The sequence below is a fragment of the Tachysurus fulvidraco genome, chromosome 2, assembly GCF_022655615.1.
Source record: "Tachysurus fulvidraco isolate hzauxx_2018 chromosome 2, HZAU_PFXX_2.0, whole genome shotgun sequence".
Classification (NCBI taxonomy): Eukaryota; Metazoa; Chordata; class Actinopteri; order Siluriformes; family Bagridae; genus Tachysurus; species Tachysurus fulvidraco.
Genome location: NC_062519.1, coordinates 24,871,163 through 24,886,133, shown reverse-complemented (window position 1 = coordinate 24,886,133; position 14,971 = coordinate 24,871,163). Strand labels below are relative to the sequence as shown.

The 14,971-nt window shown below is 37.4% G+C and overlaps 1 protein-coding gene across 1 annotated transcript in view; it reads right to left on the bottom strand.

Moving 5' to 3' along the window:
* efna2a (ephrin-A2a) overlaps positions 1-13,697 on the bottom strand; it is a 122,527-nt gene extending 108,830 nt beyond the window's left edge. Inside the window, exon 1 of the mRNA XM_027169606.2 lies at positions 12,566-13,697. Within this exon, the coding sequence (XP_027025407.1) occupies positions 12,566-12,708 (143 nt within the window). The 5' untranslated portion in view covers positions 12,709-13,697. The remainder of the gene's footprint in view (positions 1-12,565) is intronic.
* Positions 13,698-14,971: the final 1,274 nt, after the last annotated feature.

Here is a 14,971-nt window from a genome sequence, read left to right as displayed (position 1 = left end):
AAAGAACATTACACAGCCATAGGTTTGCTGACACCTGGACATTACACCCATATATTTCCTAAACCAGTATAGGAAATCTTCACTGGAAGGCACTAAGTAGCTCAAACCTGTCTCATTAACACAAATTGAGCTCAATAAGGACATGGTTTATGAAGGTTGGACTGGCAAATCTTGTGTCCTTTGTTCTAACTGAACCCCACTGAACACCTTTGTGGATGAACTGGAACACTGACTGCACCCCAGACCTCCTCACTCTTACAGCATCAATGCTAACTGAATGATCACAAATAGCAAAACAGCCACACTCAAACATCTCCTTAACATTAGTATAGTGTTGTTCCAGAAGCAAATATGGGCGTCATTTCTACAAACACCAGCGGTTCACTACAGGTATATGCAGTTCACTATACTATAATTTAATTAGCACAAAGCTGTAGAATTCTCAGGCTAAGAGAGAGATTTAAACAAATCTCGTTCAGTTCGTTTCTACAGCTAATTGAGACTGAATTTTATGGTTGATGCACCACCATAAAGCAAGGCTAATAAGAAAATGCTTTGGAGATAGGGTGAAGCTTTCTTTCAGCAGACTTTTATCTTGCATTTATGGCAAAAGACTCCAGTGTCAGTGCTCTGTAACAGCCAGTAAGTTTCCTGACACTGGAAAGTCTTCAGGTTGGAGAAGACTGAGCGTTCCAGTTTTTCAGACACATGACAAGTTTTAAGGATATGACCAAAGAAAAAAAGTGAAGTAGGTGATTAAATGAGTCTTTGGTGGAGCTGATAACAGTGACTAAATTGCTTTATAGATCGAATCTTCCGTGACATTAAATGTACTTTTAAACTGTTAAGAAAGCTCAAGTGTTGCTCATTAATAAATGAATGTAGCATACATTATAAGTAAATAATCCACTTTATTATCATTGTATACGATGGCAACATTATGGACAGGTGAAGAAAGTTACTGTTTTTCACTGAGAGCATACGTTTGCTAACGTTTGCCAGCTAAAACCTGTGGTGAGAACAATGTTGCTTGTGTTTGTTGCTTGTTTGTTGTTTATTATCAAATGTAGTCAACGTTTGGTGGTTGATGAGGAGAAACAAACCTCCACAAAAACCTGGGATTAAACTGGTTGGTTTGTGAGTCTTTTCAGACAGCTTAGCAGTTCTTCTAGACCGGGTTGTAGTTTATTTTCCCCTAAACACTACATACTGGCTGTTTCCACTACAGTTTACAGTTTTTGTGAAACACTTCTCCTTAATAGCGTTTGGCTCCGTTTAGCTTTCTTTCACTACCCTGATGTTGTTGGAGCAGAAGAAATGTTACCTCATGAAAGCTAGCAGCTAAAAGCCAGAAGTGTGAAACAAACCCTTTGAGGGGATTCTCGGGTTTTTTACCCGTTAAAATCTTCCTCCTCTTGCTAAACGATTCAGTTTCTCCCTCTAAAAGAAGTCGGAAATGTTACTGGCTTCAAGCTGTGGTCCTGATGGCCTTTATGCTTCAAGTATGTGTTTGAGGTGACTTATAGCGCATTTCTGCTCCTAACAAGCAATCAGAGTGTACACAGCACCGTGTCACTGAGTGCAAGCTCAGAAATTGTTCTCCTATATTACTGTATTATATCACAGCCTGGTGCTCGTGCTGTCACTGCTGCTGGTAGGCTACTTTTACCACCCCAAGGCTTTTTAACTGTGTTTCATCAGAGGCCAAAAAATGGACTTTGCATCTGTTTTGTTGTGTTCGTGTTCAGTATTGAATGTCTTTGTCATGTCACACTTCATATTGCAGCTTAATATGAAGCTCATATGAAACTACACACTCAGGAATTAAAGGATTTCAATTTTTACAGACCCTTCTATATGGGTGATACATTCATAAAAAAAAAAGGTGTTTATCTTCAACCACTAAAATTCAGTATAAGGTAACAAAGGGAAAATCAGTGTCTCACACTGAAAGCCACCATAAGTCCTGACTCATTTTATATCAGACGTAGAGGGATAAAATAATTCATCTGTTTATACTCAATGAAAATGTCCCATAAGTCGATTTTCTGGTAAAAAAAAAAAGGGTTAAAAACGGAGCAGCTTTCGAGTTGCACTTTTGTACATGAGAAATTCTCGAGTGTGCTATAAAACTACGAAGCACTGATGGAACTGTAACTGTGTCAATTAAAATACCAATCTTATACAAGTTTTTTTTTTGCTTAGTACAACAATTATTTGCTTTTTTGGCTCTGGTCTTCTGGCATGAGGGAACCATTGACAATATATGAGTCATCACACCATATATTTTAAGAGTAAGACGTTTGGCCCACACAGGAGGTTCTTTAACGTGACTTATGATTCTCATCAATTTTACAGCGTTTCCCCAGACACCTGGCCAAACAACAGATAGCGACGGGCCAAACAAAGCTAGGCTTAGACAACGTTTGCCAATAAAATTAATTTCCATATGTTGCTCTCAAACAAAGAGCAGATGTTTTTGGGTCGCTTTGGTCAGAACGAGACAACAGTTCTCTTAATTAACTACAAACAATGCAACAAGTTTTTTAGCTCTACTTCTAAAAAAAAAAAAAAATGCCTCAGGCTGGTTTAACTCTTCTATGCAGCTGTTATCTTTATTGTTGTGCATTACACATCATAACTGATATAGATTTTTAATTATAATATTAACTTTAATTATATATTTAACTGATTTTTAATGCGACTTCTGATACGACTAAACATTCAATTTCAAAAAATTTACCTTTAACTCCAGTACAGACGTTCTATCTATTGATTCCATTAAGTTTTCATTAAGTGATTCCACTGACTCGACCCCCCAACTCGGCGCTGAAAGGAAACCCAGAGTTTTCTACTTGTAATTACGATTTTGCGGTGGCATTCATGTGTGTTCAAACTCATAAATCCGATCTTTCCCACATGATTTGTTCAACCCATCATTATCCTTTGTGTCTCAGGGTCTCAGGTGACTTTCTGTTTCTCTCTGGATCTTCTTTCTGGATGTTTTTAGTTTTTCGCACCAGCTCTGTGAGGAGATATTCCCACACTCGAACTCAACCTCTTTTCCTCGGTCAGATATTCTAACCATGTTTTTTTTTGCCCGGCGACTGACGGCACGTGCTAGCAAGAATCCACGAGTTCTAATAAAAAAGCATAATCTTCCTCCGCCACACTTCCCGTCATCGCTTCATACACCTTTAGTGAGTCTCTGGCTTCCTTGTAGGACATGGCACGCCCGGACACGGAGCAGCAGCGACACTGTGTTTACGTGTACAAACACAATCTGATAACTGTTCAAAAATGTTCAATAATCCAATGCATCTACATGCACTTAAGTAATTTGATCATGGGAAGATGCCGGGTCTACGGGGAAGAAAAAAATGTCAGACTTACTCCTTAATCAGATTTCAAAAATCAAAGCTATTAGTTTAATTACATTTTCCGGCAGCAAGGTGGTGAGAACGTTTTTTTTTTTTTAATTGAGCGGTCGAGTAAAAAAGGGAGGACTGAAGGTTTGTCTGTAAAAGCTCCAACGTTAAGGAATAAACCATCCCAGGGCAGTTAATGGGCTCAGGTTGATTAGTTTCCTGTAACAGCACATCCCAAAGCAAAGGTTATTTCTCTTACAATTTATTTATTTATTTGTTTATTTATTTATTTGAATAATTTAAAAAGGTTTCATACAGTCTCATACAGAAACATTATTAATTAATTCATTAAAAAGTTACTAATACCTGACAGTAGAACTGGGTGAGATGGCTACGATCAATTTTGTCACAATATGCTTTTCTGAGCTCATGGTTTATTTTTTATATTTATTTTAATTAAAAAAAAAAAAGTAAATCATTAAATTTTTTTGTAACATTTTGTACATTTTTATATTATGTATTTCAATCAAATTTGAATGATTTTTTTTTATAAATGCTGTAATTTTTCTAAAAATATAACTTATATAACTATAAACTGTTATCAAAGTAATAAGAAATACTGTAAATATTGTAAATATTGTTCGTCATGACGTTACATATCCTCAAATAATTGATGTGTGCGTTTGTGAGCAAGCCTTTAAACAGTATCATACTTCATGTCGTGTAAAGCAGAAATGACTTTGAGAATCGAGGTTTCATATTTCCAGAATATCAATTGCAATTATGTTAAATGTTTACTCAAATGTTTACCGCACTGGTGCCAAATATACTGTCATTTCTATCACAGCTGGACTGACAATTTTTCTAAAAAGGAAGAAAAGTTTTTGTGTGTATAAATATAGTATCAGTCTTAAAATGGCTTTAAATAAACACCAACTTTTTTTCATTTCATTTCTCTTTCACCAGTCAGTGCTGAAAAATAAGGAGAGTCACAGCGACATATACACACACACACACACACACACACACACACACACACACACACACCTGCCACGCTGAGAAGTGTGACTGTACGGCACACACAGTCGTGTTGTTTAGATTTGAAACCACCAGAGAAAAGCTGAATTCGTCAAACTCAGAAGTGTGTGGGATTTTTTTTTTGTTTTTTTTGCAGTGGTGTGACCATCCAGATCTACTGTACATCAAAAGCGTCCCAGCTGGAGTCCACGGCTGATTTTACAGTAAGTGTTTAGAGGAAAGTCTCGGCCATTTCTGTTCAGCCTGTCCATAACCCTAGAGTCTCCGTCTCGCATCAGACCTCCAGATAACAGCGCTTCTTCTGGCTTTGAGAGAATGACAGGTTTGACATGTCTGCAATTCAGGAGAGAAAACTCCCAGGTGAATTGGACTGCTATACTTTTCACAGGCTTTTCCGTTTTTTGGGTTTTTTTTTTTCCCCGGCTCTTTCCAATTCCCAAACTTTTCTCGAGTTGTTTGAAGGTCAAAGCTGGAGTGCTCAGTGCTAAGGCAAACTCTCTCTCTCTCTCTCTTTCTCATGAACCATGTGGACGGTGGAGCCGCGGTCGTCGACATGAACACTGTATGCATGTAAGACCATTAGATAAAATATATAAAATATATAAAATAGAAAAAAAACAGGTTTGAGAATTTGGAAAAATTTAACACAAATCTACAGATTTACAGATTTAACGTAAACCTTGAATATTTATAATTCATGAGTCTGCACCATCACTAGATTCCTGTTGAAATAGAAGCAAATATAAATTTGTAGGGGAAAAAAACTTGCTTTGTAGAAAAAACACCACTATGATGGATCTGATATAAAAGCTCCATGACAGCTTCGGTGTATGCAGTCATTAATGCGAAAAAAAGGGGAAGAACCAAATACTAAGAAGCTCTGAAATTCATGTCAATATGTCAAAGATTCTACTGTTGATAAGATTCACTGTAATGAAAACAGTTGTGTTACTGTTTTGAACATTTGTTTGCATTTTTTGTGCACTTTTGGACCCCACAGTATGTCCAGATATCCAACTCAAATATTTCTAAGTATGGATGTTTATATATTCCCCTTTAGCTCATTCCACCTTTTAAAAGCTCAGAGATGAAACAAAAACATTATCTTGACATTTAAAACAAAATTTGGACAATCCGATGATTTGGTTTTGCTGAAGATAGAGAATGTTATGAAATCGTATAACGACATATTGACTTTTAAATAATAAGAATTTTTCATCGGGTGTATTTCTTACAGCTCACTCTGGGAAAAATAAATGAATAAATGAAACTGTACAAGTCTAAAATTCCATTCTGAAAATAAAGAGCATTAATATTTAAGTACTGTGAAAAAATGTATATATATATATATATATATATATATATATATATATATATATATATATATATATATATATATATATATATTCTAATATAAGAGAAATTTAATAATGTCATTTTTTTTCTTAATTGCCTGAAATGATAAAATCTCTGAAATTCAGCAGACAAAAAAAACCACTTCCAAAATTATAGAACTTGATTGCTCAATTTAGAATTTTAGCTACAGAAACATTAGAAATTCCTTCAGAAATATTTTAGACAATTTTGATTTAGGCATTAATAGATCCAGAGCTACTTATATTTACAATAGTTACTTTCCTTGTTATTTAATAATAATGAAATGTTTATCTCATACAAAAATACAAGTTTCAATAAATCACTTTATGAACTTCGACCGTAATTAAGCTGTTTGAAGGAAAACGTGTGATGAAAAGTAAACTGCTAAACTTCTGCTTGCTTAAAAATGAAAATGATCCCACACTTCATTTTGTATTTTATGTCAACTAGCTTTTAGATAACTTTAATGCTAATGTTTAATCTAGTCAGCATAAGTAAAACTCAACTCAACGTTTCGGGAAATATTTCGCAGTTTGACTCACGACTGTGGTAAAATACGGTCACTTTTTTTTATACGACAACAACCGGTAATCTAACGGCAAACAAAAACACAGTGCGTTAATGTGGTGTTTATGAGAGCGAGGTGAAAAGGTGCATGAATAAATGCTTGAGGTGATTTAATTTAGACACGTTCTGAATTAGGGATGAAACAGTGTGTGTAAAACGTGTGTTTGTGCTAAATGTATTAGGAACAACTAGCAGCAGGTACAAAACGTAGACAATAAAAAGAAATTAACTTCATGTATTCTACAACAGCTGACAGCCACAGATCTGAACCCAGATATAAACCCAGAACAATGTGTGGTTAAACTTATACATGTGTCATTTAAATGTAAGACAGTTTGCTTTCTCAGCGGCTCGGGAGGATAAAGGCCAGTTTGGATTCGTTGGAGACTGACTTGCACTTTATTTAAAACATATAATGCAGCTGGGGGGGCTCTGTTCCACTTTTTTCACCATAAATAGTGTACGCTGAATAGGCGAGTAGTGAGAAAACAAGCCTGAACCCCATGAGGCTGCTTGAAAAGCTGGAATATAAAACACAATGTCCAGCACTCGAGAAGCTGAGAACTCTGGAGCGTCCCAATATAAGTGAAATAAAAGCTGTGTGTGTGTGTGGGTGTGTGTGTGTGAGACTTGGTCGGTGTGAGCCGGGACTTTGTGTCAAATCGGTTACTGTGACAGCTCAAAAATCACTGTTTTTTTTGGGGGGGTGATGGTGATGGTGATGATGGTGGTTAGGGGGGAGGTGGGGGGTAATGGGGGGATATGAGGGGAGTCTCTCTCTATTCTCTAAGCACTGAGATCAAATCAAGTTTGGAGTCCTCTTGTACACGTGACTGCCAATGTGGAAAATGAATGTGGGTCACGCATTAAAATTTATGAGAAGTGCAGAAGGTATGATGACGTCGCGGTAGCGGCTGTTGCTGGGGATAAAAAAATTAAATAAAGAAAAAAAAAAAGAAAAAGAAAACGTGGAATGGAATTGGCGTTTGGGTAAAAATTTCTGAAGAAAGAGAGCAAATAATTCTTGTAATTTTCAACTTTAATTCGTCAGCAAGCTCTACGTGCATCGTTAACGTATATTTTAAATTTTAAATCCAAAAAATGAGGATAGCATTAAGAACGGTTTGCGGGAGTGGTTTAAGATCGTTTGGTCAAAACTGTTTTCGAATACAGTTAGAAAAAAAACCTGCAGAAAATATTTGCTTACGGAATAGAAATAACATTAAATAATGACTGATGTAACACTGAATATGTAACGTTTTGAAAACGGATCTGGTGGAGGAAATTGTTTTAGCGAAAACCTCATCCAGCTCGTTTTTAGAATCTCTCTTCGTAAATTTCTGCGACTCCGAGCGCATAAACCATCCGTCGTCTTGAGAGTGGGACCTACGATCCGAGTCTGATATTAGGCCAAGAAAATAATATTACTGCTGTAATATAAAAAAAAAAAACCCTGACTTTCAGAAAGGCGATTGAGGGGTTGAGGCTTTGGCCGGAGCGAGCGAGGAGACTGGGAGCCGGTTCCTCCACGTTGCATTACCATAACCTTGATTAACATTGGAAATGAAATGCTGTGTCCTGCTACATGAAACCAGCTCTGAGGCTCGTGCTTACTGCCGCTGGTTTTATTTAATAAAGCTTTGAACCCCCCTTCGATTGCTGATTAGCGAACTCCTCTTCCGTGCTGATTGCTTTCCGAAGGAAACTTTAATCCTTAATGAGATGTTAGACGGCCTTTTAACGTAGCACTGAGCTCGGGGACGGAGAATTTCGTTCCTGAAGAGTGCTTTTTTTCCCTGCTTTCTGTTCATTTTGTTTCATTAGAGAGAGAGAAATGAATCGTGTTGTGTAAAGTTTGTCTAACAGAGGCACTACATAAAAACTCGCACTGTCCAATAGTGTGATCGTTCGCTACATGACATTTAAATGCTTGTGTTAACAAAATAAACACCAGGATACAAAGTTGACTGTGATTCTTACCTGTTTTATACACATTATATAAAACCAAGAAGAAAATATCATCACTGAAATAATCAAGGTCAAAAGAAAACACTGTTCCTGACTCAAATTACTGAGAACAGGGTTAAAGACAAATGTACATCTGACCTCCAGAGCTCTGTAACTTAATTCTCTCATACAGTACTCCAACAAATAGAGTCTGGAGTCTCACAAAAACGAAGCTGACTTGACTCCATATCACAGCCATCTTAAAGGACGTAGTGTGCCGTGTTGTTTTTGTTTTCTCAGAACTGGACCCTGCTCTTCTGCCTCTTGCAACTTAATCAGGTTTCCAAACTAACCAATGTGCCGTGTGCTGAGCTCCGGCCGTTTAAGTGCCTTCCTTCAAGCAGGACAACTGCTTTAATACCACTGGGGGAAAAGAGGGGAGGGTGTGGAGGAAGAAAAACTTTTAGTGTCTTACATCGTTCAATTAAACGAGTGTCGGATGCTGCTTGGGAGTTAATCGAGCGGGCTTACATAAATGTTAGGATGCTCAACGTGTATAAAATATGTTTAAAAAAAAAAGGGTGACGTGTGGTTGGGTGTGGGGTGGGGTGGGGTGGGGGGTTGGGGTGGCTGAGGCGTAGTGTGTGGGGGGGTGTTTTTTGACCTTGAGGCTACCGGGTCATGTTCCAAGCAGATGGAACACTCATTAGTGCTCAGTGGGTAATTTCAAGGGAGATAGTTTTCACACACAATGAAGAAGAAATTAAACAGTAAATCACCACCCCCTCGATGCCATAAATTAATTACCACCTCCGTACACTCGTGTGGTTCGTTTGACCGAGCGGCCGCGTTGAATGACCACGAAAGTGCCTTCGGATTTGCAATTTCAAAACCATGACCAGCGTAAAAACAAACAAAAAACAAACAAACATTATAACATTTTCCCCCAGTGATAATGTTATGCTTAAAACAGACAGTCTCTCTGTTTTCCCAAAGTAAAAAAAGTGGGTTTTTTTGTCCCTTTTACTTGAATACTATACAAATGTCTCTGGTGATCTCTGCCACTTCATCCCTGCACTCCATTTATTGTGTTCAGCTTACACCATTGCGGCTGAGCTACGCCTCTCAGACGCTTGAGAAAATGGTGGACAAACTGTACGGTGAAGAAAAATCTAGAATCTGGCATAACGCCACCTAGAGGAACGTAAAACCAAAATGGCACCAACTCCAGTTACAGCTCGAATGATCTAATGTGCACGACTCATTAAAAAAAAAAAAATCCAACGATGTTAATAAGGACGATCATAAACCAGGCATTGTTTCCTCCAGTCTTCTTCAAAATACAATCACTTCAGTTATTACAAAACCGACATCAGAAAACAGACTCGACATTTACAGCGTTCACTGTTTATTATCTAGACCTCGGAAAACAAAAAAAGACACTTGAATACCTGATGGTTCTCACTGCTTTAGTCTACTGCCACAATTCACAAAAACATCATTACACAGATCAGTTCAAACTAATCGACACAGGATACTTCAGAAAACAGCGGAAATCTTGGGAAAGCTTGCGATAGTTAGGAAAATGTTAATCGTCTAATATTGTTTACAAAAAATACAAAATAAAATCGCAAATGGAGTAAAGGCGATAAAATATAAAAATCAGGCTAAATGTCATTAAAAAAAAAGGTGAAAATTTATAGGACGCGATAATTTTTTTTAATATATTTAAACATCTGACTATACAAATCAGAGTAGAAATGAGCCGTCTAACATTTTTTCCAGAAACTTGTAAATGAAATCGATCTGCCTTATTTTCACACCGAAAGCCGTAGAAGCCGTGGAGGATCGTTACTGCCCTGATTTCCGACGCTTTTCTGTTCCACCTCGGCCGTGCGCTCGTTTCCAGCTTTATCCCCTTCGAGTGCGTGTTTTAAAATGCAAACAAATAAAAAATAAAAATAAAAAACAGCTTTGCAGACACTATAAATCATTTGCAACGGGCTTTTCAGTAAGCCAGTCCAAAAAAATACAAAGAAAAAATAAAGTTTTGCTCGGGTCTGATTAGCCTTGTCAAAAAGTGGAAAGCACAGATCTACCTGCTGATATGTGAAATTAGCGCTGGCAAAACTGTGAAAGTGCTAACGTATGCTAGACAAAACACTAGCAGATGAAATTTCATCAGAAAGCTCAGCAGAGGAAAGGAAGAAAAAAAGTGCACGTGAAAGTACGGACCAGTTGCTCGAGATGAACCTGATAACGGATTAAAGACTCTGGAGACGTGACGCTTATTAAAATGGGCAAAGTCTCTTTAAAAACTTCTGCCTCCAGACGTTCTGGTAAAAGTGTGGAGAGAAATAAATTGCTAGATGATACCTAGCTAGACCAGTTTTTGAACTTTCATGAATGATCCTATTCCGTAGATCAGTGAAAAATAAAAGCTGTATCAGATAAACTCTTAAACTTGCACACGAGGGGTCGACTCACATGACTGACTAAACTTTTATCCCTTACTTTTTTTTTTAATATCACAGAAACAGATGAAATCAGGAGTCGTGCCTTAACGACCCTAACCAAAACAAACAAGAAGAAGAAGAAGAAGAAGTTTGTTTGGAATGTTTTATGTTGTGTCTGATGATGTGTTGTGTCTTATAGCTCTTGGAAAAAACAAAACAAAAACAAAACAAAAAAAAACAACACTGCACTGAGTCAAACTTGAAATATGTTGGATTGTGTGAAGCCTTGCAGGCTGCAGACAAAGCTCAGCCTTCTGCCACACTGGAACATGGCCCAAGACTCTGAGTACGGTGTGTGTGTGAGTGTGTGTGTGTGTGTGTGTGTGTGTGTGTGTGTGTGTGTGTGTGTGTGTGTGTATATGAGAGAAAAATAGAGAGAGCGAAAAGGGGGAGTTTTAAGATTTCATCTCACAATGTGAACCACATGGTTATTTGAAAGGAAATGTCTACAATGTAGCCTCAAGTGGAAATTATTTTAGATCACTTAGATCACCCACTTCAAAAAATATTGTTTATATATATATATATATATATATATATATATATATATATATATATATATATATATATATAAAGAAAGAAAGAAAATAGGAGCATGCAAAAGAGCTCGATATCATTAAGTTACAGAGTGAGTCGTATTAAACAGACTCAAAAGTGGCACCACATGACACCACACCTTCTACTAGTCTAGTTAGAGCCTAGTGCTTCATATCTAAAGAGAAATCTTCAAATCTTCAATGTTTCATCTTCATCTCACAGACGGAAGGAATGCACAAAAATGCAGGAGCGCACTTTACTTTGTGAGAAGTAGGTCTAGACTTTCCTCACCTGTAGATGTGAATCAGGATTCGTAAGAAAGGAACATGAGGAACAGAAATCAGAGCAGCGATGCTCAACGCGAGGGCTTGAGAAGGTTGTACCCGAGTTAAACTAGCTGGAGTTTAACTTACTCAGAATGTCTGAAGTAATGCAGTGTTCGGGTTAATACGCCAACTAAACTGTTATAATCACCAAAAAAAATTAAAATAAAAAACTCTTTTATAAAAGTATTATAACACTGTGTAGCAGGACTCCTCAAACTTTTTTTTTTTGGACAATAATAATATAAATCTTAAATATGGACAAGTATTGTGTAGGATCTTTTTTTTTTGTTTGCACTATTTAATAGAGATGTATAGAAATTGTAACTGAAATAGAAATTTTTTTTTTCCGTGTAGAAAAGATGAGGTTCGAGTTTTTCAGTTTGTCGGCCTTGTTTTAAAATTGCTGAGGTTTGGATGGATATAAGTGAGCAGTTATATGAATTAAAAAGCATTAAAAAAAATTTTTTAAGTGGGTTGTGGTATTGTTTCATGTCTGTAGAATTATTTTTTGTGGTATTGTTTCATGTCTGTAGAATTTTTATTTACAGGTAAATTAATTTTAAAATTGCTTAACAAACCCCAACAAATTGCTTAATGCTTAACAAACCCCAATTTAAGAAAGACTTTTAGTTATTTATTTATTTTATTATTTTATTTTACAAAATTCTATATTTAGATATTCTAAATTTTATAAAAATGAACACAAGTCTAGTCCAATCCAGGAGGCTCCAATTTAATATGTGATTCATTTGCAGTGCCTTTGATCAGGAAAGAAGTCACGTGACCTTTGTTTTTAGTGTTGTTTTGGAGTCTGAGCACATTTTTTTTTCTGCACTCCATAAAAACAGAATTGAAATCAAACTTATGTGCTTAGAGAAACTCTGCTTACCTGGGATTCGTGCTGTTCCAGTACACAGCATATCTGTCTGAAATGATCTTGCTGTCATCTGTACAAACTGTGACCCAAAAGAGCAGGGAGATCATCAGCAGTGTCAACTCCATCTGATACACCACACAGTGTCTGTCCATCATTCTCAATCTCAATCCAAACCAATCCGAAAACAAATCACAGATCTGCCTGTGTGTGTGTGCACTCTCTCTCTCTCTCTCTCTATCTCTCTCTCTCTGTTTCCTTCTCTTCACAAGAGATTTTATATAGGATCAGATGCTGTGTGTTTAGCTGCTTATCTTATGTGCATGAAGGAGTTTACAATTGCATTCTTCGATCGATCTTCAGTCGAGTTTAATACAGTGTTTCAGAGCTCATCAGTTTCCATTCAAACTCACAGCGTCAACTTGAGCTCACTGACGTCGCGCGAGCGCAAACCTACAGCGTGCTTCATGTCCAGCATATAATCCGTTCACGTGAGAGAGGGAGAAAAAAAACTCTTATAATAACGCTTATAATAAAGCGATATTAAAGATATCGGGTATGGAGTCGTATTTCACGCCGTGCGAGCCGACTGTATAGTCCACCGCCTTTCAGATCCATTCCATCCAACTTGCTAGAAGAAATAAAAATTAAAACTTTCCTCACGCGATCAAAGCACGCGCACGAACCAAAATGCAAGGCAATAAAATTACACTTTAGATAATTATCTTCTTCTTTCTTCTCCACATGTTCAGGTCAAATCAAAGATACGTTGAATGCGCTCATGTCTCTGTGTCGGGAGAAAGAAAGAAATCCGTTTAGTTGATCAGTATAAGACAGCGGCACGAGGACGCGAGCACCTTCCCAGCGTTGCTTATCATGTCATGTGAAAGTTGCATCGCTCGTCGTGCGCGCGCGCTCTCACACACACAGGCTCGAGCTCAAACCGAACGCATCACCCGCCAAGTTCACCCGGTCCTCGGCTTTCTTTCCGGTCACATATACGACCAGTTTCTCGGGCTACCGCTCACTCTTAGCAGCCCGACAGTGAAAGCGACATCATTTTGTTACAGCGGTTATACAAAATCCCAATCTCTCTCTCTCTCTCTCGCGGTCTCGCGCTGAGTGACTGAGTGGCTCTCCATTCACGCGCGCGCCGGGTGCTGCATGCCGGAGGGGCGGGGCTTCACCGAGCACCAAGTTTTCATATTCAACTCCACTAAAATTTCACACTCCCTCAGATACACACAGGCCTGTGGAGGACGTTAAATAGTTTTAAAGCAGATAGTTAGAGAGATATTTAGATTCTCTCTCTCTCTCTCTCTCTCTCTCTCTCTCTCTCTCTCTCTCTCTCTCTCTCTCTCTCTCTCTCTCTCTTTTTACAAGAGTATATATATATATATGATCAGACATATAACACACACACACACAAACACACATACAAACATACACAAACACACACAAGCATATATGTAAATATTTTTACATACTTGCACATTCAGGCACTTTCATGCATAATTTATAAAGCATATCTACATTCTTAGATGGTTTCATTACTCAGTAATTGCATGCATATTCACTTTGGGCCTATGCCATGTTATTTAATGAATGTATAAATAAATAAATAAATAAATAAATAAATAAATAAATAAATAAATAAATAAATAAATCTAATGTTTGTTACCAGCTGTTACTGTCACCATGTTGGATTGCAAGGCACAACACATTCAGGAGGAACAGAAATCGGAATAATGTTGCTTATCTAAATTATTACTTACATTTCTAGTTACATCTTGTCAGCGAGGTGGTTGAAATCAAAAATCCTTTACGCTTTTATTATTATTATTGTTATTATTATTTTGTATCATACCCTTAAAAATCATTTAAAGTACACGGTCAGACTTTCAGGGCACCCAGGTAAATGATAAACAATTAAAATACAATTTGTTTGTACTGGGTATATCAGCCCAGTGACAAAGAAAGATAGAGTTTATTTATTTATTTATTTTTGTGACAATGTGTTAATTATATATGAATATCTATATATATTAGTCCACCATCATTAGTAACTGATCTAAAGTAGTGTAGACTATTTAGTACATTAGTGTGTGGGCATAACACAGCGACTCAGTCCGGCCTGCGTCAGAGAGCAGAGAAGGAAACGGAGCATTGCACAATGTGAGATTCAGCACTGATTAATATTTCAAAAGTCGGGGTAGGCGGACAGGGAGAAGGTGGGGGGAGGAAGAAAAATACGAATGAAACTTTAATTCCCTGCTTTTAAAAATGGCACAGAGATTAATGGTGGACACTTATAAAAATTTCATCAGTTGTTATGCATATATGCATGGAGCAGAGGGCCTTGTCGACAACTTGTGGCAGAGGCTGCAGGAGTGACTGTGCTGCGGGCAAGAGCATGTACAC